We start from the raw sequence: 21542 nt of genomic DNA on the forward strand, positions 1-21542 counted from the left end.
TACCAAACATTTTGAATTTAAGATATATGCAAATCTTTTTTATTTTCATATTTGAGTACAATCAATTTTCTTATTATTATTTTTTTTGGAAAAATCACTTTTTCTTCATTCTAGCGTAATAACCCCATTGATTTTAAGTTTTTAACACACTCTTCTTTTTTAATGCTGCATATCTATGCGTCATGTGGTGCTTGAGAACGGGTGAATCAACAGGAAGATGATTCTCCATTGAAGGTATTATTTTGGGTTAGGATATCGTGTTTAGTGTCTCAATTTAGAGAATTAGATATTTCATTCAGGCCGGGTTTAGGAAACTATTTTCGGGTTTAGCGAACTGTTTTCGGTTTGAAAATTGTGTTCAGACAGAAGGTATTGTGTTTAAGCCAAGGCATCAATTCAAAATCTATTGGTTATTCAAAAAAGTAAAAATATACTGGTTATTCAAAAAAATATAATTTACCAACCATAAACAAAAGATTTGATAACGAAGGCGTTGCACATAGCACAAACCAAATCCAAGATGATGTATATGATATATGTGTTAGGGTTGAGACTACGACAACCCATATAGTAATCCCAAACTCATTTTTAATCTCCTAGTAAAATGAAACAGAGAGAGCTGAATATAGAGATAAAACGGTAGGCAGATCGATCTTCTCACTGGTGAACATGATAAATTTAACGCTCTCACTTGCAAAATAATTAAAAAGATACATTAATCGAGTTGAGATTCCCAATCACATTTGTTTGAAATTTGGGACAAACCATCGAGCATTAGATAATTGAATGGACGAAAAGATACTTGGATGTGGTCTTTTAATTTCTTGTGTGCCAATATTGAAGATAAATATATCCTTTTCACTCCAAAAATGACCCAAATAAGAATCATAATAGAAATTATGATTGCCACTGAAATATATTGAATTTCCATCGATTCCTTGGATGGTGTTGGCATGCACGGTGATACCAAGATCCAAAAATATCGCTTCTTCTTCTCCCAAAGAATCAAGTTTCTCCCACTCACTATTTGATGAATCCAACTTGTAGATGCGGAAGTACCAAACATCAGAATTGTACGAAACTATGCTCTTAACCCTCAGAACTTCACCAGTCACTCTGACTACAAGATTTTCATTCTTGATCCTACATATATGAGTATTAAGACACCACTTTCCCAAATCATCATAGTTAACTTGCGTCTCAAAGATTTGTCGCGGAATGTCTTGAGAAAAATCCAAGACTTTGACATCACGAGACCAACTAGTATACAAATAAAGTTTATGATCTTTGTATACCATGTCAGCAAAACAGTCAAAAATCTCAATTTGTTTCCAAAATTTATCACCTCTTCTGGAATAAACCAAAAATCGGAGTTGGATTATCCACATAACCACATAATCTTTGGTTTTCTCGTCAAACCAGAATAAAACATATCTGTTGTTGTCGAATCTTACAAGAAACATATCATCTTCAGTCTCCTCAATGCGAAGTTGAGACTTCATGGAAGGCAGATCGATCTTCTCACAGGTGAATATATTCAAAATGTATATTATATTGTATTGATGATCGTCTTGCATCAAGAGCCAACTTCCATAAGTAGCCAAACAATTACTATTTTCAAAGTTGGCACCTAGATTTTGAATTCTATATAACTTGTCTTCTTTTTCCGCGGGATCAAACAAGAGGCAGTAATCTTTACCTTTTTCTGGAAATAGAATCAACCAAGGGTTTTGATTGTTTGGTGAAGATTGTTTGGATGCATAGCGCCAAGATGAACAAACAGATTTAGCCCTTTGAAAATCTGCAAAACCAAGACTTTCAAAAATCAACTGAATGAGATCTGAAGGAAGCTTGGACCACATGCTTGGTTCCATCTCACCACAACTCACTTCTTGAGACATTTTAGAAATTACAAAGCTCCATCTCTCTTTTTTTTTTGGGTCATTACATTTGAGAGCTCCATCTCTTTATATTACTTTGAGCTTGTACTACTCCAATCTATACAAAATGTAATATCTCACGGTAATCAATATTTTTCAAAAGAAAAATATATTCTTTCTTAATTTAATAATATATTTGGAAATCATAATTTGGATGCATGTCCATAAGAAATGTGTAGACAGTAAGTAATTCTTTAATTTGTTGTAAATTTTAATAAAGAAAAAAAAATCCTAGTTTGATATTTAATTAAAAAAATCAGGATGCATGCATGCATATATTAAGTTTATAATTTAGAAGGAAAAAAATATTTTCATAACTTTTGACATTGATTTTGATTTTAAATAAATAGATAATATCTGAACCTAATTAACTACATACTCCCTCTGTTCCTTAATATTACATATTGTAGGAAAAAAATTTGTTTTAAAAAGATTCATTTTTTACATTTTCAAAACATATTTTATTAACTAATTGCAAATTTCAAAAAACTTAATTACACTTACAGAATTGTTATTAGTTTAAAATTGTGAAACAAAGATAAACACAAAAAAATATGCAAATTTAATGTGTTTTATTAAAGTGTGTGAAAAATGTAACATTAAAAACAGATGTAGTACTCCCTCCGTTTTTTAATATAAGTCGTTTTAGAGAAACTTTTTTGTTCCAAATTATATGTCGTTTTCGGTTTTTTATGTAACATTTATTAGTAATTAATGTTGTCTGACCAATGATAATATATCTTCTATTTTTCTATTGGTTAAATTGTGGTTAGGTAAATAATTAATGATGTTTTTGTTTCGAAAATATAAGAAATTAATGATTTTCTTAATCTATGTGCATAGTTTCAAAACGATTTATAATAAAAAACGGAGGGAGTATTTGTTTTATTGACGGTATACAACTCAAATTTCCCAACTGTAAAAGATCTTGTAGGTGTGTGTGACTCTTGTCTTTTTCAGATTTGAGATTATATGTGGAGTCTGCCGAATACTGCAAATAATATCAACATCATACGTAATATATAACTGATTAAAATATTGCTAAAATCTACATTACTTCGGATTCGTTACTCAATGATTTTACCATTACCATTCGATCGTCATTCCATATTATCAATTTTCATATCATAAACCAATACTACATCTCACTCATAAAAGCAATGACAGAAATTTGTAAAGATTAAACGAATAAACTCTTAACAAAGGATCTTCGACGACAAAATATAAAGCAAGTTTTGTCGTTCGACCATTATTAGATACTACAACTTGCTGTACAGATTCTCAAGTAAGGAAGTTAGGTGCATTTAGAGGTCGTGGTTTGATTTTAATTACATAGATACAACCAATCACTCACTTCCTTCCCAACCTAACCAAAAGAGCCTCGTGCTTCGCAGCTGCAACTACTTCTGCAGCTTTGTTTGCAGCTTCACGCTTCATAGCCCTCTTGGCACGCCTGCCTGTTGCAGCAGCACTGTTGTTAGTCTTCTCCTCCTTTGCCTCACGCGAGGAGGAAGAGGAGCCTGATTCAGAACCAGAGGCTTGGCCACCTCGGTGGTGCTTATGTTGGGCCTGGGCCGGCCTTGCTTCTTGGCGGCCTGACCTGACGAATCCATTGTCGCCCCACCTCCTGTTCCCTAAACGAAGATTCGAACCGTGCAGATAAAACTCGTCGAGGTCATCTTCATCATCTTCCTCTTCATACTCTGGTGGAATATACTCAGGTGGAATGTCGAAATCGTAGTTGTCGTTGCCGTTGTATGAAACCCGCTCCACTGCTTCCAGTGGAAGAAACCAAGATGCTCTTAGGAGAAGGCACACGCTCTCCTCGAACATGAAATCTTCAACGCTGCAGTGAAACATAACTAGTTAGAAAGAACAACAATGTACAGTACATCTAAAAAATGGTGCAAAATATAAATAGAGATTGAAATTAATTTGTACCTTCCATCAAGAGCGCGGTGGACATTGAGAAAATCAAATGGATGTTTACATTGTGGGCAGGTAGGTTTCTCCTTGTAACTTGCCCAACGTAGTATGCACGTTACACTATATATCAATAGAAGAAATGAATCATTTTTCTTAAAAACGAAAGGAGAATGTACATAGAAGCAAATGAAAGAAACGAGTTTCACTAGTTTTGATCTAATAAACGAATGTGTTAATCTACAAACTCTAACGTGCCTAGTATAGTAATCGGACTTAGGAATATCACAGAAAACAAAAAAAAAACTTGCATACTGACAAGATGAGGTCAGTAAAAAAAATCATATCAACGAAGCTGATAATAAAGCTGGATTGAGAAAAGAATCAATAAGAGATTTACCAGTAAGCATGTTCACAGCCTTTGACCATAGCAGTTTCTTGGAGAGGTATAGTGTCCAAACATATTGCACAGCATCCGCCATGGTTCCCGAAACTCAGCTCGTTGCTCACTATTTCAATCTTCTTTTCATCCTAACCAACACACAGAGAAAACTACATCTTCAATCAACCTCGTTAACGAATAATAACGAGAGAGAGTCAAGTCAACATCATCCTAAAGGATTTGCCTAGGATTGTAATATAAGAAACGGAAAAGAAACCAAACTCAAAGTCACAGATTCAACATCAGGCAAGGAAAAACCGTAGATCCAACTAAAGATCCGAAATTTAAACTAACCCATGTACATTAAGCACAAAACGAATAAGGAGGTCAAAAGAGATTGTAATAAGAAACGGAAAAGAAACCAAGTTCGGACACAAGTAAAACCAAATTCGGACACAAGTCACAGCTTCAACGTCAGGCAAGGAAAAACAGTTAATCCAACCAAAGATCCAAAATTTAAACTAACCCATGTACATTAGGCACAAAACGAATAAGCAGGTGAAGAGATTATAATCAATTTTAAGAGCATACACAGATCAATTCAGACAGCAAAACAGAGAAGCACCCATATGATTCAATAGCTAAGGATTGACCGAGTCAACGCAAACGACATAGATTAATCAATCAGGTTTAAACGAGGACAAAACCTGATCTTTAAGAGACAAAGCTTCCACTTGCGTCTCAACAACGATCTGGATCGAGGAACTCATGGCGGCGAAAGGAAAAAAAGAAAATTGGATCCCCAGAATCTGAGAAGGAACGATTATGTGGTAAGAAGAAAAAAATGATTCCTTTTGAAATCTATTACGCAAGCACACGAAAAAAACTACGAAGAAGAGGAGTCTCAATAGCTCAGAGATAGATAGAAAGAGAGGAAAGTGATATATGAGAATGATGATTTGGAGACCTAAAGGAGAGCAAAGAGCAGAGGAACGGGAACCGCCGCAGATAAAGACCACCGCTTCTCCACCAGATATCGAGCGGTGTTAAGAAAAAAAATGATTTTCTTTAACTTATTTATTTAATATGAGGTTGAACATAAGAGTCCATAAATCGTGGACTAAATTTATTTATATACAACAAAAATGATTTTATTTATATACTAGATTCCCAAGTATATTTTTTTAGAAATTTAATTTTTATATTCGTGTTTTTAATCATATTTATGTTTTTTGTATAATATTTCTTTAAATAATTAATAACTTTTTTTAGTAATTGCATTAAATAGTTGGATTACGGCTATATCAATAGGTCATATGTCATGTTTTTGTTTTAATAGAATAGATTTCTACATTTAATCAAAATTCATGCGATAATAAAAACAGTTATATGGAAAAAATGTAGGAAAATAGTCATAAAAGATTAAAAGTTGCTACAAAACAAGAGCATTGTTGCAGATAGTTGAAAGAGTAATTTGCAAACTAATCATGCATTAACAAGGATTAAACTGTATCAAAGTGTGACAAAAATTTCCAAATTTGTTAACTGGCTATAGAATCAACTAACAAAGGAGTGAATTAGTTTAAAAAAAAAAAACAAAGGAGTGATTGGTTCAAAGTGTTTGATTGACTCATAGATAGGAAGAGAGCAAAGGGAGTTGAGGGCATATGATTTATTCAAGTAATATACATAAAATATCTCTGGCAGTAGAGGACTGGTTCAAGTAGTGTCTTTAAACATTTGATATCATCAGCTCAAGCTTGGCCACAACGAGCTGAGTCTTGTTGCCAGCTTTGCACTCTTATAGTCTTCCCGCAGTTGTATAAACCTGTCATCACATAACATTTCATTTATAATAAGAGATCAACAAACATTGCTTTCTCTGCTCTCTCATTTACAATTTTTCAAGTTGTCCTACTGTTTCTTTCTCTTACCTTTGCGCGTCTTTGCGAATGCTTGGACTACCCTCGAACAATGTCGCCAGACTTTCTGGAGCAACGATGAATACATTCGCCATTCTACACTCACAAGTAGTGCAAGTTGTTATTACACTAATTATAAAAGAAAAGAATCAATAGCATGACCAGGGATCAAGAATGTTATTACATGCCCAGAAGCTCAAATTTCTCCTCCACAGATGGAACACTGAATCTCTTTACAAAATCTCCATACTCGTTTATATCACGCTTCAGCCGCAGTCCTCCACTATTCATACCACAAAACAGAACCCAAGGTTTATTTCACACAAGACCATAATTTTTTTTCCTTTTGCAATGGAATGGATCTGTTTAGTTAGTGCGAATAGAGTTTGATCTGACAATAATCTATACCAAGAGGAGTGACTACATCAAACACTAAGAAGTGGACAGAGATACCAAATTTGGTATGGTTATACCTGGGATTGAATGTGAACTTCTGCCAGTGAGTTAGTAGTAGTTTGTCTAGCCTGTTTCCCTGAAAATAACAAAGAAAATTCACTACAAATCCTCACCCTTTTCGACATAAAGCATCAGTCATATGATGCAGAAACATTAGAGGATCGGATCACTCAGTTGTAATAATGCTAGACTACCACCCACAGATGAAAGGCTAGTAGTATATAGGAGAGTATTTTTCGAATAAACAAAATGGTAAGCAAAAAGGCTTAATGAGATCTTTGGTGATACAAATCATACCAGTTCAGTCAGGAAGGCTTGCTTATTAAGACCTTCTAAAGCAGTGAAGGCTGACTCAAGTACCCGGGAGAGATAAGCCACGACTCTACACAAAATAGTGGAGTTAGAGATCAAAGTAACAAGTTCATTGTAAAAAAATATTAAAAAGAGCACAGTGTTGAGAGATGGTTTCTTAAACTACAAAGTATACTAGGAACAAGCACACTTTTGGCTTTTCACACGGGAAAAATTGAAAGACTCCATCACCATTAGAGGAAGATAGAGTTTGAGATCGACCAACCTTATGCATGCATTTGTTGGGCGGTGGTCAGGAGAAAATCCATCATCAGGGGATTTATAATCGGTAGCCATCTGCTCAGCTGAAAGCAGCCTTTCAACCTAATAAAAAGACATGATTAAGAATGACTCTTGACCTGTTCAGCATTTATCCTCAAGGATCTCTGCTTGTAGATTACACCCCAAAAAAAACAACTAACCTCGGATATCACAGTTTCAATGCACTGTTGGAGTCCTTTGTAAGCAGCAACCTCTGCTTTGGACAAAGCAGTTGACATTTCTTCACATGAAGCAGCATGTGCACCATCCACTGGTAGGAGAAGCCGAGAAATAGAATTCGCAAAATACTGGAAAAAAAACAAATTTATATGATTCGAATAGGGGCCAAAATATAGAATTTCAATAGCAAAAGACTAAACTATTGAATACTTCTATTAAATAATTGAAACAAACTGATAACCATAAAACGTACCTGCTGGACTATAGCAACACTGCTACCACAACGTTGCACAGCAACCATGAAGGCTTTAAAGCTACTTTCACCAGCAGCAGCTGCTGCTTCTGCCTGAGAAATAATCAAAAGGAATTATAAGTAGCTCTTCCTAACAACTGGAATAATGAAGACTTTAAATAGTGGGAAAGAGTGAGTAATTACAGCAGAAGCAGCTGCTGCGGCCACTCTTCTGCTAAGTGTGCCCAAAACAAATCTCTCCCTCAGTCCTGCAGCTTCAGACAGGCCATCCCTTGCCCGTTCAAGTCCCTCAGTTATGTATACGCTCACCTGCAAGAACTCATAATGTATTAGCATAATGTATATGAGTGATTCTAGAATCTTATTGAACAGCATACCTGATCTAGCAGGCAAGTAAATATGGCTTTAACATTGGCTGCAAGTGTGGCTGGCTGCACAAAGAAAATATTATATCAGATAATTTTGCCAAAATCAATATTTTATAACTATTTGTTTGTTAATATTCTAATGTTCTCATAAATTGTTAACTTGAGTAACCTGAGATGACAACAGTGTGCATCTGGATATTGCTTCTTCACTCCATCGAACAAACTCCGTCACAACGGTGACTGCTATCTGCTGCTGAGAAGATGATATTGAAGCACCCTTAGAGCGTCCTATTGTCCCAGATGATTCCGAGCCTTGACTCTCAGCACGTAATTCTTCCATCTGTTGAGAAACACACACATCTAAGTACTTCACACTAATAAACAAAATAAAAAAAACTGACTTGAATGAGAAAATGAAAAAAAAGTCTTATAAAACCTTTGCTTGATACAGTTGTTTTAAGGAGGCCCGCTCATGCTCAGGGTATTCATCCTTGTGCGAGGAAAACAAGGACTCTGTCAAATCTGCACAGTCAAAATAAAAGACTCTTAGCACCAACGAAACAAAATTCTATCACTCATAATAACAAGAGGGACCAAAATGACCTTCAACATCCAGGTCACCGCATCCAACAGCTCGGAGGTCTTTAGCTAGTTCTTGAGTTTTCTCATATGCAACCGCGAACATTCTAAGATACTAAAGACAAAAACCAAAAGTTAACGTTCTCATCCCATTTATACTAGGCAGATAGACAAGAAATAAATAAAAAAGAAAGATAAGGAGGTATCTACACACTAGTAATAGTCCGCCTTCTTGCACAGGTGGTGGACTACTAAGAGAGGGCTTCACCAAGATTTTGTCAAGAATACCTGTGACACGCTGCTCGAGAACTCTCTGCGTAAAGTAAAAGATGAGTTGGTATATAGCTTATTCATATGCCGGTGTCACAGTACAGTGTCCAATATATTGGTTCCCATTTACCTGAACTAAGATCGCCATAACTTCATTTGGAGCGGGGAAAACAGCTGTAATGGTCGCTGCTTCTTTGCGTACAGTGTCTACACATGAGAAGTAACAAAAGATATGAATCAGCATAGTAAGCATGTTTCAAGTATTGCATCTAGATCAGTGGCAATCCTTCAGACCTGTAATTTGTTTGTATAACGAAGCAAGTCCACGGGCAACATTGCTAGGACTAGGCTGAGAACCGTCGTCGCCAAGCACCAACCTAATGTCTGAATTCATGACTTCCACATCAATAAACATTGGACGTGTTGCCACGTAATGTTGCATGGCACTTGTACCCCTGTTAAACTGAAAATCAAGAAGAAGAAAACTAAATATCAAGAAGCATATACAAGAATAGAACTACAAAGGTGCATGAATCAGTGTAAAGTAATTCACCTGTGACAAAATCTTAGCACACTCTGACATGGTGGATAAATCTCTCCGCTGTGATGCAGCATCAAAACGAGATAAAAGCCTGTTCTCCAATTCTACAAGATTGTATTCAAATGTCACAAAGGTTGAACTTAAGAATACACTAATCATCTTCAGTGAATATTTATTAAGAAAAACAGTGTAGCAAAATAGTTTACCGTTACAGTAATCCTGAAGATTAGCAACTGCAACTTCCAGTCCTCTGCCAGGGGTTGCATTTCCGGCAGCACCTTGCCTTCCAATGTCTTCCTCAGCAAAGGATCCTGATATTAACAAGGCAAGCATCAAAATAAATTATAGCCCAATTTAACTGTAATCTTTCATAAACAGAATATAGCTAGCACAATCATACGTAGTTTCTGAGCGATAGAAGCAGCCTCAGCTACGCGGCTATCATCAGAAAACAAAGCGGAAAGCTCCATAAGATCCCCTGGACTGCCGTTGAACTCCATCAGGTACTGCATTTGTTGAACAAGGATTAACTTTAAGCATCCATCTAACTAATTAACCAAGATTCCAACATAGAAGCGGTCTTCTTACCTTTATAAGCTCTATCGTCTGGCTAGCGGTTTCCCTCTGAGCATCTGCACTCTGAGAGAGGAGGCATGTGTCAACATTTGGATAAATCACCACCAAATAGTTCGTTACATGGAGGACTAATGTTACCTGCAAATGATCTCCTATCTTTGCAGCGGTCTGTCCAACACTTGAAATACGACCGTCCAGCCTCGCAAAGCTCTCAAACAAACCATCCACACCTTTCTCTATCTAAAAAAGGACAATCCTTTTAATCCAATTCAAGAAATCTAATGAAAAAGAAGAAGTGTTTGTTCTAACAAACCTCAGTCAATGTCTTCCGGTGCTTGGCATCTTGAGTTGAAACTTCCTTCTTTAGTGTATTAAGCCTTCCATCAACCTTTCCAAAACATGTCAAACAAAATCCTTAAATTTTCAGAAGGATGGAAGGAGAAAGAAACCAATACACAAACTCACCTGCTTACGAAGATCAATCAACTCCTTGCAAGAATCTTTGAAGAGAGACAAGAGACCATCTACTTCAGGGAAAAAAGGAGCAGAAGACACCTGAGAGAACCTGGACGCATCAGATTGCCCCCCGCGTAAATGCCCATTAGCCAAACCATCGATGTTGCCGTGTCCATCGCCTGAGTCAGCTTCTTCTTCCAGGAAAGACGGTAAAAGATCATTCACCAGGTTCCCAAATAACGCATCAAATGAAAAGTCACCCTGCGAGAGTGGTAACCAATAAAAATCAGAATCCTTTAAATGATTCAAAACATAAAGCAATCACAAAGGTGAAGCCTTTACCTTGAAATCTTCAATGTCGAGTATTACAGGAGCAGAGGATGATGATCTGGGACCTCTTGCTCCTCTCGTACCTTCTGTCATCTGATGAAATTAGAAAGAAAGAAAAAAATGAAAATTGAAGAATAAGTCTGAGAGAGAGAGATCATATGAACGAACATTCAAGCATTGACGTCTAACAAAAAACGACTGAAGCATCAAAGTCACAACATTTAAATAACTTTCTCAGAAGAATGCTACAAAGTCAGAAACTTAGGACGACCCATCTCGCGGATAACGATGCGGGAGAGGAAAGTTTAATAGGGAGGAACTTACCGGCGGTGAAGAGCGAGATCTAGCCGGCGGAGACCGGTAGCTTTAGGGGGAGAGAAAGACGGAGAGAGAGAGAGAGAGACGGTCAGCTTTGGCGGAGTTATTCACAACTTCGACATTATAATGAGCTGTTAATTTATCATTAGTAGCAGGTTATTTTTTTAACCCCCCGGTTTAAAGTTGTTGTTTCAGGTTTAGATTTTGTTTGTTTAAGCGCATCTACAGATTTGCTTTTTTACTGACTGTAAACAGAAACGCCAAAATCCAAACGCAATTCTTTTTGCTAAGTAAAAATTCAACTTTTTGTGAAATTTATCATTTGTAAACGTTTAATTTTGAAAAATTACTTAAAATACAATTTAATTTATAACACTTTAGCATTTGAATTATAGTTTAATGATGATTGGGTTTATAAAATTAAAATTCTTCTAAATATTCATTAAGAAATACTCCTCCCGTTCCATTAAGATATATTTTTTAAAAAAAAAATTATTTCACAAAGAAGTATTTTTTGTGTTTTCTATAAAAAAATTATAAATTTCGAGAAAATTAATTGACTTTATTGAATTATTATTGGTTAAAAATTATTGAAAATTGAAAATTACAGAAAAAATACATTTATTATGGTAGTTTAATGTGTTTTTAATATGTGTGAAAATACTAAAAAATCTATCTTTGTAAAACAGAGGGAATACAAAATAAATATATTATATAATTATATTTAAAGTTCAATTATTAAAATTTAAGGTTTGGTATTTATAAGTGGAACTAGAATAAAATTTTAAAAATGTAAGGTAATTTGATATTTTATTTAATTAATAAATACTATTTTATAAAAACAAATTTGGGATGCTATTTTGTGATAGAAATAAAAATATATTTTTGAAATTTGTCCTATATAAAATATAATAGAAAAATAATTAAGAGAAATTAAATTTTTTTATCATGCAATTTTTAAATCATCATAGCTTAATTATAAATGATTTATCAATGAAAGGTAAATAAGGCCAAAAATAAAAACATATCACACACACTTTGACCAGAGAATTCGTTAATAAGCGTTACTCTGTAAAGAGATCTCTCTCTTTCTACTTTCCTTCTTCCCCGAAGAGAGAGAGAAACAAAGAAAAGAAGAGAGAGAATCTCTATCCGTCCCTCTCTCTCTCCTGCACGTTATAAGCGTTCTCCTCTTTATCGCCATCCCCTTTCATACTTTAGCCAATGAGTTCGCTTCGCTTCGTTGGTTCATAGATTCGCTCTCCGTTTCCGTTAAGCGAAAGCAAAGCTCTCCACCACATCGAAATGGAGTTGGTGGGGAAAGTCGTTAGGAAAGAGATCGAAGGGGTTGGGCTTTGCTCCGGGACGGTTCGATCTCGCGACGATTCGTCTGGATTTTACGAGATCGTTTACGATAATGGCGCTACGGAGATTTTGGAATCAGCTGAGGTTAGTGCTCTCGTTGGTTTGAGAGGGAATGTTGATTTGAATCGTGGTCCTGTGGAAACCCTAGGTATGGATTTGAATAGGGGGTTTGATGTCACTACGGGGTTGGATTTGAATTTGAATGAGGGTTTAGGTTTGGTTGATGTGAGTATCGATTATGAGGAGGATTGTGGTGGTAAAAAGAGGGGCTTTATTGATCTGAATGTGGATGCGAGCTGTGATTTGGAGAGGGAGGGAGGATTTGATTTGAACCTGGAGGTTAACAGCAAGGATGGAGGAGGTGACATAGTTCAAGAAACCAACATGCAGGTTGAAAATGGTTTCGAGGAGGCTGGAGAATGTAAAGAAGTTCATGTTGCTGAAGTGTCCAGCGTTCAGCTTTTGGAGGAGATAGGGAAGCAGAACGGTGTTTCCCTGCAGGATGTCAATACTCCCAATTCTAATGGAGCTGAGCGGGAGCATGATGCTAAGACTGTTGAAATGTCGAATGAATACACAAGTGGTAGGAGGAAAAGAAGAAAAGGCTTGGAGAATCCGGAATTCACGAGTCAGCCTCGGTTGAGAAGAAGCGCTCGTAGACTGTCAGCTCGATTCCCTGTCAGCAGCACTGTTTCAGCTTGCTTAGCTGATGAAGTATCCCCTTCTCCGTCAGTTAGTAGTCTGACAGACGAGAAAACTTGGATCGTTGATGAAAAACCTGAGAATATGTCTGTGCTTCCGCCAAAGCCACAGTTACCTCCATCCTCGCATATTTTGAATTTAGATGGTCTTCCCGTACTTAATGTCTTCACTGCTTACTCGTGCCTGAGGTCCTTCAGCACTTTGCTGTTTCTGAGTCCCTTTGAGTTGAAGGATTTTGTGGAAGCGCTGAGGTGCATGTCTCCTAGTCTATTACTTGATAGCATCCATGTTTCGGTCTTGCAACTATTAAGAAAACGTTTGAAACAACTCGTTAATGAAGGTGACCGATCTGCGGCTGCTTGCCTGAGGTATGGTTAATAGTTTCTGTCTTGAGTCATGAATACTTTACTTTTATTGCTGTATTATGGACATAAGCTTCTCCGGTTTTGGTTCTCATCTGCTGATCGTGTGTTAAATGCAGGAGTCTTGATTGGGATACGTTGGATGTGGTTAATTATCCCCTTTTTGTGGTCGAATACCTGCTGTTTTCTTGGTCTGAGGACAAACCCGGAGTGGATCTAACTCGATTTAACTATTTGAGAAATGAGTATTTCAGACAGCCCATGAATCTGAAAATTGAGATACTTAGCCGTTTGTGTGATGATATGACTGATGCTGAAATTGTGAGATCAGAGCTTGATAAAAGATCTTTTGCAGCTGAGTCTGAAATGGAGACTGACAGGAAGACAAATTCAGAAGTGAGACGCAGAAAGCGAACTATGATGGAGCTGGCGGATGATCTTTCTTTGAACGATGAGGTCATTGATTTCTCGTTTGACCGGAACAGTGACTACTGTTGTCTTTGTAAAATTGATGGGAACTTACTTTGCTGTGATGGTTGTCCGGCTGCCTATCATTCTAAGTGTGTCGGTGTTGCCAGTGACCTTTTGCCTGAGGGTGACTGGTACTGTCCTGAATGTGCATTCGATCGGCTTGTACCAGGATTAAAGCCTGAAAAGCAAATTCGAGGAGCAGAGTTTATAGATATTGATCCCCATGGCCGAAGATACTACAGCAGTTGTGGCTACTTATTGGTGTAAGTTTCTTTTTTTTATCCTGTTGTTCTAAGAAGGGTTAGTGCATGATCTCAGTGGAATCAATTTAGTAGAGTCACCACTAAATATTTTTGCTTAGTAAATAAATATACCTTTGTAATGATAGTTTAAATTTTTGCCGTCTTACCTTACCTCAGTGGTACAACTTTGTGATAATGTCTTGCGAGCACTGTAGACAGATGTTGATTATATGCCAGAGCTCGTAAGTGAAGGTTTTAGCTTTAAAAACAACCCCTATTTTAGCTAGCTGTAGCCTTAACTAAACCACGTAGGATTAACTAGAATATGCATATAACATGATAAAACTGTCGTTCCTGTAAATATTCCAGTAAGTTGAGTTGCATGTTTGGACATTTGAATTGGTTTTTTTTTGTTATTTAGATGCAGTTTCTTACCCTTCGTTTTGAATTGCATGTTTTTTACCCTCGATGTATGACGATATGGAATGTTTCTTATCATCTACTTCTAGGAACTTCTTTCCTATGCTGATTGTAGGAACTGCTATGTCTATTCATATGTTGGCTGATGTTGTCCACTATGAATTTGCAGAATCGATACAGACAGCCCAGGCTCAGTGAACTACTACCATGTGAATGATGTGATCCTTGTATTGGAGCAGCTCAAGTCATGCGGTAGTTTCTATCTTGGCGTAATAAATGCAATTAAAAAGCACTGGAATATCCCTGTTGGGCTGAAAAGGACCATCAGCGGTGTGAATTCACAAATGTCCGTATGCTTGGATAAGTCAGCCAAAGGAATGATTTCTTCTATTGATGGGTCTAAGGCTTCATCTCCAGAAAAACAGCCAACGTCTGGAGTTAAGAAAAGGCTGGAGGAAACATCTAGCAATGGAGGTCCACATAATCATTGTCATAGGACTCGTCGGAAAGTATTAAATTCAGCTACTGGACTAGATGTCCATAGTTTGAGTTCCGAAGGCTCTGCTGAAACTGTACAAAATGGATTGGGTGTCGTCATGAAGGAGCCAAATTTGAATATCCATGCATCGTCCCATGATTTGGCTAGAATAAACACAAGGAAAGGAATTAAACAGAATGTGCATAGCGAAACAGGCTACCGAAACCAGTACATATTTGCTCAGATGACTACAGCAATTTCTGAAGAGCTGGCGCGTAAGTCAGTTAGCCGTACCAATGATATGCGATCTGATGAAGAGATAACTTCTACCCAGGTGAAGACTATATTGATGAAGACCACTAAATTTCAATGGCGAAACATCCAAGACCTCTACCTAGATGCATGGAAAGAAAAATGTGGATGGTGTCATTCTTGCAAATCTGAGGATGCCGGGAGTGAGACAGATTGTTTGTTTAACATGAGTCTCGGGGCTCTACGGAGTCCTTCGGAAACTGAAGTTGCTAACAGTCAATCCATTGATAAGAAAAGTCATCTTATGGCTATCATTTGCCAAATGTTATCCATGGAAAGTAGATTGCAAGGTCTTTTGGTTGGTCCATGGTTAAATCCACAGCACTCGAGAATTTGGCGTGAACACATTCTGAACGCATCAAGTATATCAAGCTTGAGACATTTATTAGTTGAAGTAAGTTTTTCTCAAGATTTCATTTTGCAATGGCAATGCTTCTAAGTTGAATCATTTTTTTGGCGAAAGTCAAATCTTCTTCATTAAATCCCGGGAGTGCGCCAACTTGTTGTTTACTAATGGTTTTTTTGTGAACTACCTCTGCAGTTAGAGGCAAATTTGCATCATCGTGTTCTTTCACTTCAGTGGCTAAACCATGTCGATTCTTCCGTAGAAATGGGCTCCTCTAGACATATCATTGCTTTGGCATCAAAGACTGCTAAAAGGCGGGGGACATTGTTGGAGTCGGGTGTTAACCCTACTGCAAAGAAAAATGGTGCACTGGCCATGTGTTGGTGGAGAGGCGGCAGAATTTCACGAGAACTATTCAACTGGAAGGTTTTACCTCGCTCTTTGGTCTCGAAGGCTGCTAGACAAGGTTTATATTTTCTCTTTTGTTCTTGGTTTCACGTTTGTTTTTCTACGGTGTTTTAACTTTTCTTTTGTTCTTCTCACTTCCATTTAGATTTTACATTTTTCCATGCACTCTGCACTATGCAGGTGGAAGTATGAATATTCCAGGAATACTGTATCCTGAGAATTCAGAGCCCGCTAAGAGAAGCCGACGTGTTGCCTGGGAAGCTGCTGTTGACTCATCTACGACTACAGAGCAGCTCGGTTTTCAGGTAATATTAACTTGGGCAAACTGAATGTATTTCTTGTTTCGCTGCCATTGACAAGCAATAAGGGTTAATTGGTAATGCACGTTTTGACAAGAATTTCGGTTTCCATTTGCCCTACGCATGAGTGTTGATGGTCAAACTAAATGAGATCTTTAAGTTTTTTTTTGTCTACTCTAACTGTCATATTGCGGTGAAGTAGATTTAATTTTAGTGTTTGTCATCCACATTTTATTTCACTGACATTTGCAGTTCTATACACTTATCACTTGTCTTGTTATCTCTACTTGTGGGATGAGCCTTGGACGACTTTCAGCTAACAGTTCAGTGATTTATAGGTGAGGACACTCCATTCTTACATAAACTGGGATGATATCGAAAACAGTCATCTTCTTCCTGCATCGGACAAAGAGTCCAAAAAATCTGCCAGGCTGTTCAAAAAAGCAATTGTCCGTAGGAAGTGCGTAGAGGAAGAAACTGTGAAATATCTCCTTGACTTCGGTAAGAGGAGAAATATTCCGGATGTTGTGTTGAAGAATGGTCGCATGATTGAAGAATCCTCGAGTGAAAGAAAAAAATTCTGGCTGAATGAATCATATGTGCCTTTACATCTTCTGAAAGGATTTGAAGAGAAAAAAGCTGTACGTAAAGCTAGTAAGCCAGGAGGCTCCTTCAGACACTCTGAGATAGACAGAGTACGGAAAATGTCCTCAGAGAGAAAAGGATTCTCATACCTATTTGAAAGAGCAGAAAGACCTGAGGCCTCTTTGTGTGAGCAATGTAAAAAAGATGTGCTTTTGAGGTATGTACTTATCACAACCCTTTTTGCCTTCAAAGGTCCGTGTCTTGATTAGCGTACCAATCTTATCTTGACTAAGATTGAAAAGTATTGTCGCTTGGACTCTGCGTAGAACCTGATAGCATGGCATTTGATCTACAAAACATATATTTTAGTTTTTTTTTGGTTTGTTTGTTGAGTTCTTTCTTAACTGCCTTTTAATGGTGTTTGTTTTCCTTCATTGACAGTGATGCTGCGTGCTGCCACATCTGCAAAGGTGAGTCTCTTTTGCTGTTTTTTCGTGTTAAAGAGTTTTTTTTTCGTTGCAAAAGCTATGGTAATAAGAACCTAGCCCTTCACAAACAAACTCCACAAAACTATCTTGAATTGAAAGGGGTAGACACAAGAAACATAGAATTGTTAGTAGTTAGACTCAATCCTAACAATTTTGGATGTATTGACCTGCGGTACAGCTGCTTTAACCAGTTGACTAACCAATGTGATCTCCTTAAGACTATAGAATTGTTAGTAGTTAGACTCAATCTTAATCAAGAGTTGGCTCCTAACATGATGTTTCAGAAAATATTTATTTAGTGAGAGCTTGTTATTGACATTACCTATGATATAATTTTCAGGATTATTTCACAAAAAGCATATCAGGAAAGCGGATAAAGAAGGCAACTACATCTGTCTCGCATGCAGAAGTGAAGTGCTAGCAAAAGAACAACCCATCGTACGTAGAAGAGGACGGCCCCCAGGGAGTTTCCGTAAAAAAATTGGAGTTCAGACACAAAAACGTAAAAAGGTCATCGTACCTGCTCGCAAATCAGTTCGGCTAAAGAAGACTAAAAAAACGTCACTGGCAGAGAAAATATCTGTTAGGTCAAAGAATCGTAAAAAGGTTGTTGCAAACAAACCATTGCGACGTTCGGGCAGGAGACCGAAGCATGTTATTCGGCTGCAGGATGAAAGTCCAGTTCCTGGAGGGAGTAAGAAACGGAAACTGGAAACCAAAAGAGGCAGAGGCAGGCCTAAGAAAGTAAAACAAGAGATCCCCGTAAGAAATAAGAGAACAGAAAGGAGCTTCAGCTATTGGTTGGATGGACTTCGCTTATCAAGAAAGCCCGATGATGAACGCGTCAGTAAGTTCTCGAGAGATGGATGTTCTAAACCTTTGAAGAACTCGGATTCTGATCAAGTTCAACGTCAGTGTCGTTTATGTGGCTCGATGGACTCTGAATCCGGATCAACATTCATCGCTTGCGAACTCTGTGAAAGTAAATCCATTTTTCTAACCTTCTTTTGGTTCACCATGATTAAAATTGCAGGAGTTGGTTTCCTTTTCTCTCAGCCTTATTTTTTCTCTTTTTGTCTGTAATGTTTGTTAGAATGGTACCATGGAGATGCGTGTGGGATTAACGAGAAGAACTCAAGTATGGTGATTGGATTCCGGTGTCATCTCTGTCGTGAAAAGCCTTCTCCCACCTGTCCACATGAGAGATCTACTACATCCCCTGTCCCATCCTAAGCTGTGAATTTGTTAGAGGCTGGTAGAGTATTATTAAGCTGGGGATCAAGTTAGAAGAATCAGAGTAGAGAATCAAAACAGAGGAGCAAAATGTTTGGTGGTAGTATGAAGTTATGTTTGGCTTGTTGGGACTGTAACTTGGATGAGTAGGTACTAAAGTGAAGTGGTCGACTTAGAATTAGATTGAACAAAAAAAAGGGGATTCAAGAACCAGAGTTAATTTTAACATTAATTTCGTTTTTCTTTTCAGACTGGAGGGAGTTAGTAAACATGTGACTGTATGTAAAGAATATGTTGAATCCATTTTCTACCAAAATCCATTGGTAGTGGTGTTTGTTAGCTTTACCAAATGTAATTTGTACCCTTCTGTCTTCATCACAAAGGCAGTTTAGTTCTGCTCCCATTAGCGTTATCATTTGTCTGCATGTTGGTTCTTCTCTTAACTTATATGCCCTGAAGACCATGTTGGTCATGTGCTTGAGATCATTAGCTAACTGTGGAAGTTATCTCAACTCTTTAATTTGATTTTCTTAAACTCTATATATAGGCGGCAGAGAAGATGCGGTTAACAGCTCAAATTTACTTTCCTTGAAACCTGTGTTTTTGTTTGATGGAGACACCATTTAACATAATCAAATCTGTTACTGCATGGAACCAAACATGTTCTATGCTGATAGACAGCCAAACTCATCAAAGAGAAAATCTTATTGATCATAAGTTATAAGCCAGAATAATCTATAACACTACTAGTAAACATAGAAGCATCCTAGTCTTGGACTCTTAAGAAACAAAACAGAAAATGAGATTGTCACTTGGTCGACGTGAGCTGCCTGAGATTGTACTTTGCCAGCTCCTTGTACTTCTCTACCACCCCAATTAAGCATACTGTCTGCAAATTGCAACACAAAATCCCATTTTGAGTTTATAACCAAACCAGTTTGTTAATGCAAAAACTCAAGACATTAACACTTATCCTTGTTCTCACCTTAACAATTTCAACCACGATGGACATCTCTGGATTGCTCAGATCAACTTTGTGAGGGGCAGGTACAGATTTCGCCACGGCGTTTATTATTTTCATCCTATCAACGCCTGTGTTTGCACGCGCTCCATACAACACAGCAAACTGCAATAATAGTAAAAGAGAGAGGATAAGCATCTGAGAATCCAGGAAGGGATACACAGTAATGGTGCTAATAGTATATTATTACTTTCCGGGGGTTATCAGTCTCAACGGGAAAATACTGTTCTACAAGAGGCTTGATGGCTCTTGAAATCTCTTCCTCTGAAGGGTAACACGACACTTCAATTGGCACAAGTCTTAGGATGAACCTAAGCGTCACAAGATCTATATTAGCAAAACAAAGGCATAACAGTTATAGAATTCTTGGTACGATTTTAAAAAAAAAAAGTAGGATCAAACCTTGATATATGCTTTTTAGTTGCAGCAGCAGAAGTCAATCCATGCTGTACAATATCTTTAGGACTTGGGTCACCATCTCTCCTTTTCATTTGGATGAAGGCAATACCGTTGCAACCAGGGTCTAACTTCATAAACCGTCTCTGTCAGAATATAAATAATAAGACACTTACGATCCACAAAGAGATTTAAAACATACAAACTCATAGATAGTTGCTTTACCTTACTCTTGTCTCCGAGCTCTTTTAGTTCAGCATCAATCAGCTTATCAATAGACTTCTCTGCATTTACGCTTACTTTTGTTGATTCACTTGCTTCTTCCGTGCACGTCTTCTTTCTTGGAGGCTCTTTGACACCGTTTTGATCGTTCACTTCATCTTCTTCCTCCTTTGCAGTCTTAGTTTCTGCCAACTGTTTGACTTCACTTGCTACTTCTTTCTCATTCACTTGATCATTACCGCCTTCTCTCACTTCAGTCTTATCTCCATCCCCTTTGTTTCCCTCTTCGTCACCATTATCACCCTCACCGTCCTCCTCATTTCCATCCTCATCATCGCTATAGGAAAATGTAACCTTTTTGTTTACTGGCTTCTCCAGCATCCCAGAAGAGTTTACTTTCAAGCCAGTTCCATGCATTAGCTCCTCAAAAAACTATAACACGTTACAATTAGGAAACACTTCAATAAAGAAATCACCTTTATGGAAGAAACAGAGACACTAAGCACAACATGAACAGTTAGTAGGAGATTAAATCAATCAAAGGGGAAAAAGAGATGAACTTTACGGAATCTATGACGTTAATAGCTTCCTGAGAAGCTTGGTGTTCGCGCCCGCCATCGCACGAGATGAAGAAACCTTGTACACCTGGCTTCAAAGGGTAAGCTCCCTTCTTCTTCGCTGGTCTCTGCAACAACGATCAAGGAGAATTAGCTGCAGATTCGGAGAAGAACGTAGTGTGTGAAGATAATACAGAGGGATACAGAAGGAATACATTTTGAGGGAGATAATGCTGTTTTCTTTTCTTGCTCTGGTCGCCGGTAGTCATCGTCGGAGACGGAGAAAGGTTTTTTTTTTTTTCTTGAGTTTTAGACAAAACACAGTGACAACTGACAAGCAAACATGAACTTAGGTCATGCCGGTGCGGTCTTATTGGGCCTTTAGTCTTAGCCCATTAGTAAAAAATCTCAACTATGTTCATCTTCCCCCAACGTATTTCTTCAGGCTTCAATACATAAACATTTTTTTTCTTAAAAAAAACAAGTTAAACTTTTTTAATATCTTAATTTTCTTCTGGTTTATAAATTT

General features: G+C 37.5%; 5 protein-coding genes across 5 annotated transcripts; 1 reads left to right on the forward strand and 4 right to left on the reverse strand.

The window, feature by feature from the left end:
• Nucleotides 1–691: 691 nt before the first annotated feature.
• On the reverse strand, nt 692–2869 carry LOC103855970 (probable F-box protein At4g22060). The gene has a single exon (XM_009133024.3). The coding sequence runs from the start codon at nt 1899–1901 to the stop codon at nt 738–740; it is 1164 nt and encodes a 387-aa protein (XP_009131272.2). The 5' UTR covers nt 1902–2869; the 3' UTR covers nt 692–737.
• Nucleotides 2870–3101: 232 nt separating this feature from the next.
• Nucleotides 3102–5376, reverse strand: LOC103855973. The gene is made up of 5 exons (XM_009133030.2): nt 5213–5376; nt 4953–5054; nt 4264–4394; nt 3882–3986; nt 3102–3786 (listed from the first exon to the last, which is right to left on the reverse strand). Exons 2-5 carry the CDS (start codon nt 5013–5015, stop codon nt 3291–3293), a joined length of 795 nt encoding a protein of 264 aa, XP_009131278.1. The 5' UTR covers nt 5016–5054; nt 5213–5376; the 3' UTR covers nt 3102–3290.
• A 339-nt stretch (nt 5377–5715) lies between these two features.
• Nucleotides 5716–11326, reverse strand: LOC103855974 (exocyst complex component SEC10b). The gene is made up of 25 exons (XM_009133031.3): nt 11113–11326; nt 10801–10881; nt 10468–10719; nt 10316–10390; nt 10141–10242; nt 10015–10065; nt 9827–9932; nt 9633–9737; nt 9439–9530; nt 9180–9348; nt 9016–9092; nt 8830–8928; nt 8640–8730; nt 8473–8558; nt 8206–8376; nt 8046–8099; nt 7852–7977; nt 7669–7761; nt 7397–7543; nt 7201–7298; nt 6921–7005; nt 6641–6699; nt 6352–6450; nt 6180–6263; nt 5716–6073 (listed from the first exon to the last, which is right to left on the reverse strand). The coding sequence occupies exons 2-25, from the start codon at nt 10879–10881 to the stop codon at nt 5995–5997; spliced, it is 2481 nt and encodes an 826-aa protein (XP_009131279.1). The 5' UTR covers nt 11113–11326; the 3' UTR covers nt 5716–5994.
• Nucleotides 11327–12131: 805 nt separating this feature from the next.
• LOC103855975 (DDT domain-containing protein PTM) lies at nt 12132–19207 on the forward strand. The gene is made up of 9 exons (XM_033286562.1): nt 12132–13541; nt 13655–14269; nt 14838–15852; nt 16000–16270; nt 16393–16517; nt 16850–17313; nt 17538–17566; nt 17925–18566; nt 18678–19207. Exons 1-9 carry the CDS (start codon nt 12412–12414, stop codon nt 18815–18817), a joined length of 4431 nt encoding a protein of 1476 aa, XP_033142453.1. The 5' UTR covers nt 12132–12411; the 3' UTR covers nt 18818–19207.
• Nucleotides 19208–19439: 232 nt separating this feature from the next.
• Nucleotides 19440–21352, reverse strand: LOC103855976 (THUMP domain-containing protein 1). The gene is made up of 7 exons (XM_009133033.3): nt 21229–21352; nt 21022–21141; nt 20460–20888; nt 20241–20380; nt 20029–20149; nt 19803–19943; nt 19440–19706 (listed from the first exon to the last, which is right to left on the reverse strand). The coding sequence occupies exons 1-7, from the start codon at nt 21280–21282 to the stop codon at nt 19626–19628; spliced, it is 1086 nt and encodes a 361-aa protein (XP_009131281.1). The 5' UTR covers nt 21283–21352; the 3' UTR covers nt 19440–19625.
• Nucleotides 21353–21542: the final 190 nt, after the last annotated feature.

This window comes from Brassica rapa, chromosome A03, assembly GCF_000309985.2.
Source record: "Brassica rapa cultivar Chiifu-401-42 chromosome A03, CAAS_Brap_v3.01, whole genome shotgun sequence".
NCBI classification, from domain to species: domain Eukaryota; kingdom Viridiplantae; phylum Streptophyta; class Magnoliopsida; order Brassicales; family Brassicaceae; genus Brassica; species Brassica rapa.